Source organism: Pieris napi, chromosome 23 (genome assembly GCF_905475465.1).
Source record: "Pieris napi chromosome 23, ilPieNapi1.2, whole genome shotgun sequence".
Taxonomy (NCBI): domain Eukaryota; kingdom Metazoa; phylum Arthropoda; class Insecta; order Lepidoptera; family Pieridae; genus Pieris; species Pieris napi.
The window spans coordinates 8,703,316-8,706,190 of NC_062256.1; the positions used below are offsets into that span (position 1 = coordinate 8,703,316).

General features: G+C 33.4%; 1 protein-coding gene across 1 annotated transcript; it reads right to left on the reverse strand.

The window, feature by feature from the left end:
• Window positions 1-977: 977 nt before the first annotated feature.
• Window positions 978-2,620, reverse strand: LOC125061611. The gene is made up of 3 exons (XM_047667120.1): window positions 2,218-2,620; window positions 1,899-1,982; window positions 978-1,816 (listed from the first exon to the last, which is right to left on the reverse strand). The coding sequence occupies exons 1-3, from the start codon at window positions 2,498-2,500 to the stop codon at window positions 1,536-1,538; spliced, it is 648 nt and encodes a 215-aa protein (XP_047523076.1). The 5' UTR covers window positions 2,501-2,620; the 3' UTR covers window positions 978-1,535.
• Between the last annotated feature and the right edge of the window lie 255 nt (window positions 2,621-2,875).

Consider the following 2,875-nt stretch of genomic DNA (forward strand, 5'->3'; position numbering starts at 1 on the left):
CTTGGGTACATTACTGTACTTGGGTACTGAATAACGTTACGGCGAGTTACATGGGGGGGGGGTCAATAATCTCCAAAAATTGCGTTACGTAATACTTGAACGCTCCCTTACACAGAACAAACAAAGTAAATAAACGATAAGAGTTGTAAGCACAATAAGAGAAGAGAAAGCGTTTAGACAAGAATAAATTAACTATAAGTAACAAAGGGAGAATTCGTAATTCGCGCGCACAGGTTTCGCGTTTGATAGTTCTTATCGCTCTGTCCGCTGGTCGCGCTGCTACAGGCTCCACCCACCGCGCCCGTGTCGTCACACATAGCGGTAAAATCACCGACGCGGTGGAAAATAGGAGTGGTATTATTGTTCGCCACAGTTTTATTTAAGTTTATGATAATGTCATTAGTAAAGTGTACGTACTAAAATAAAAATCTTTATGTTCAGAGCAAAACAATTGTGTATGTATTTGAATTTTTCAATTCCAAATATAGTTGGAATTATTGAATAATTTTAAATATGTTGTTACACTGCCACATACTTGGCCGGTGCGAGCGTCGCGCTGTCTTGGATATTAGTAATGCCAGTAAATAAAAATTTACCATTATAAGAGGAAGAATTCGAAGTCATATATAGTTATATTATAGTTGTTTTGCCATGTATATTATTTATTGGAAACATTTTATTCGTTCAATAAAAAAAAAACATCTACTATAATAAAAAATAGGGGTTGATCGTAGAGGAGTGAAAATTTGGGCTTGTACCTACGTATTTTGTAATGTAAGTATTATAGTAAATAATGAAAAACAAATTTTATCTAAAAATTAAAAAAAAACATAATTTAGGGGTGAACTACCTTAAAATTTAGAGGGATGAAAAATAGATGTTGTCCCATTCTCAGACATACCCAATATGCACACAAAATTTCATGAGAATCGTTTGAGCCGTTTCGGAGGAGTTTAACTACAAACACAACGACAAGAGAATTTTATATAATTTATTGAAATGTCATAATAAAACAATGTATACTAGTATCTAGCAAATATAGTTCTAGGTTTAAATAAAAGTGACTCAAACTTAGGAACAAAACCTATCCTAGGTTTTGTTACTATTGCTAAATGATAATGATAATATCTTTTAAGATAAGTACCTAGCAATCAAAACCGTTCAATAATTAAAACTTTGCCATTGCAATTAATAATACATCGAATAAAAAAAAATATATTTAGGTTGGATTAGACCAAACGAGTAAATCTTAATCTTAGAATAAATCGTCAGTTTATCGAGAGTAAATCAATTTTACGTTTTACCATCTACAATTCTAAGAATAGAGGGCCTATTCGAGAATTGTTACTATGCCGCCGTTTCGCACGGAATAACAGCTATTCCTAGAATCATGTAATGGCGTCAGTCAGTCCAATTATCTGATTTATGTCATTTCGGAAATATTTATTCTGTTTTAATTTCAAATCAACGCAACACACTAAATTAATAGTCTGGCATTGTATAATGCAACGTTTAAACAATTTTCATTTGAGAATTCATTTTGTGTTTCTGCAAGCTAATAATCTTCTTCGCTTGATCAGTAACAAATTTGTTTTGATTTTTTCTTGTCTTAGTATTTGTTTTTTTATTTGAGTATCAAGGTCATGTAAAACCTTTTTTCTCTCCATTTCCTCCACCGCAAGCTTTTTTTGTAGCTCTATGGCTTCTATCTTCTTTTTACGCAACAGTTCCAAAGAAGACGTATTTGTATGGATTGGCCTCCTAGAAATCCGGGTGTCGCGATTTGATTTCTGCTTCTCAATCATGTTCCCCAATCCTAATACAAAAATGTTAAATTAATAAATAGTTTAAAAAATATTGATGTTCATAATGATTTTTAACAAATATTTTAAAAGTACCAGCACTGGTGGATATTAGGCATAAGATCCGCTGAAGAAAGGTATCTTCCTTTTTCAGAGGTATAGATAGTGGATCCTCACTTTCTGAAATGAAAAAAAAAGTTAATTCTTAAGATATCTTTCAATTTGAGAGAGCTTTCATCATGAGCTGATGAAATCTCTTTCGGGAAACTTTATTTACATAAACACTATGTTATGTGGTGTTTCCAGTAGCACATTAACAACTATTCAAGAAACCATTAACACGCATTTAGCATATAAGCTACCTACTATTTTACACATATTTTTGGATAATAGGTATCTTTAATATTATACTAACCTGTTTGAATCATATGTCTCCTATTATTTGCTGCATCTTTTCTAGCTACCTTTTTCAAACTCTCCCACTTAGCTTTTAGGTTTTCTGCTGTGCGAAAGCAGTGGCTTGTGCGCCTATTGTACTGGTCTGCAATAATTTTCCACTGAGCTAATTTTGATTTTATAGTCACTCCATCAGTTTTTTTATTTTCTATAATATTAAAATGCGATTGAACTAGACTCAACAGAAGTTCATTTTCAGACGACAGCCAATTAGGACTGCGTATACGCTTATCGTCGCTCATTTTCACTCGCTAACGAAAAAAGATAAAACCACACGACAAAACTTGATAATTCCCTCAAACAAACAACAAATAAAATGAACACGTTTGACACAGCTCTAGCTCACACTACGGACTACAGCTGTCAGCTACTTATTCACACTATAATACGGCAAATTCGAGTTGACATGATGTATGCTCTTACACTATCCCGTTGTAGAACAATATTTATTTGCCGGGTTTTATTTACGTTCACCATTCCCTCCGCTATTCGCGTATTGCTATTCCTGTCGCTTGCTATACTATCGATTACGTGGAGAAACGACTATGGATTTACTCGAGATTAAAATCATGGAATAGATTATTTCTGGTATAGTTACTCGTGTATAAATTTACGCG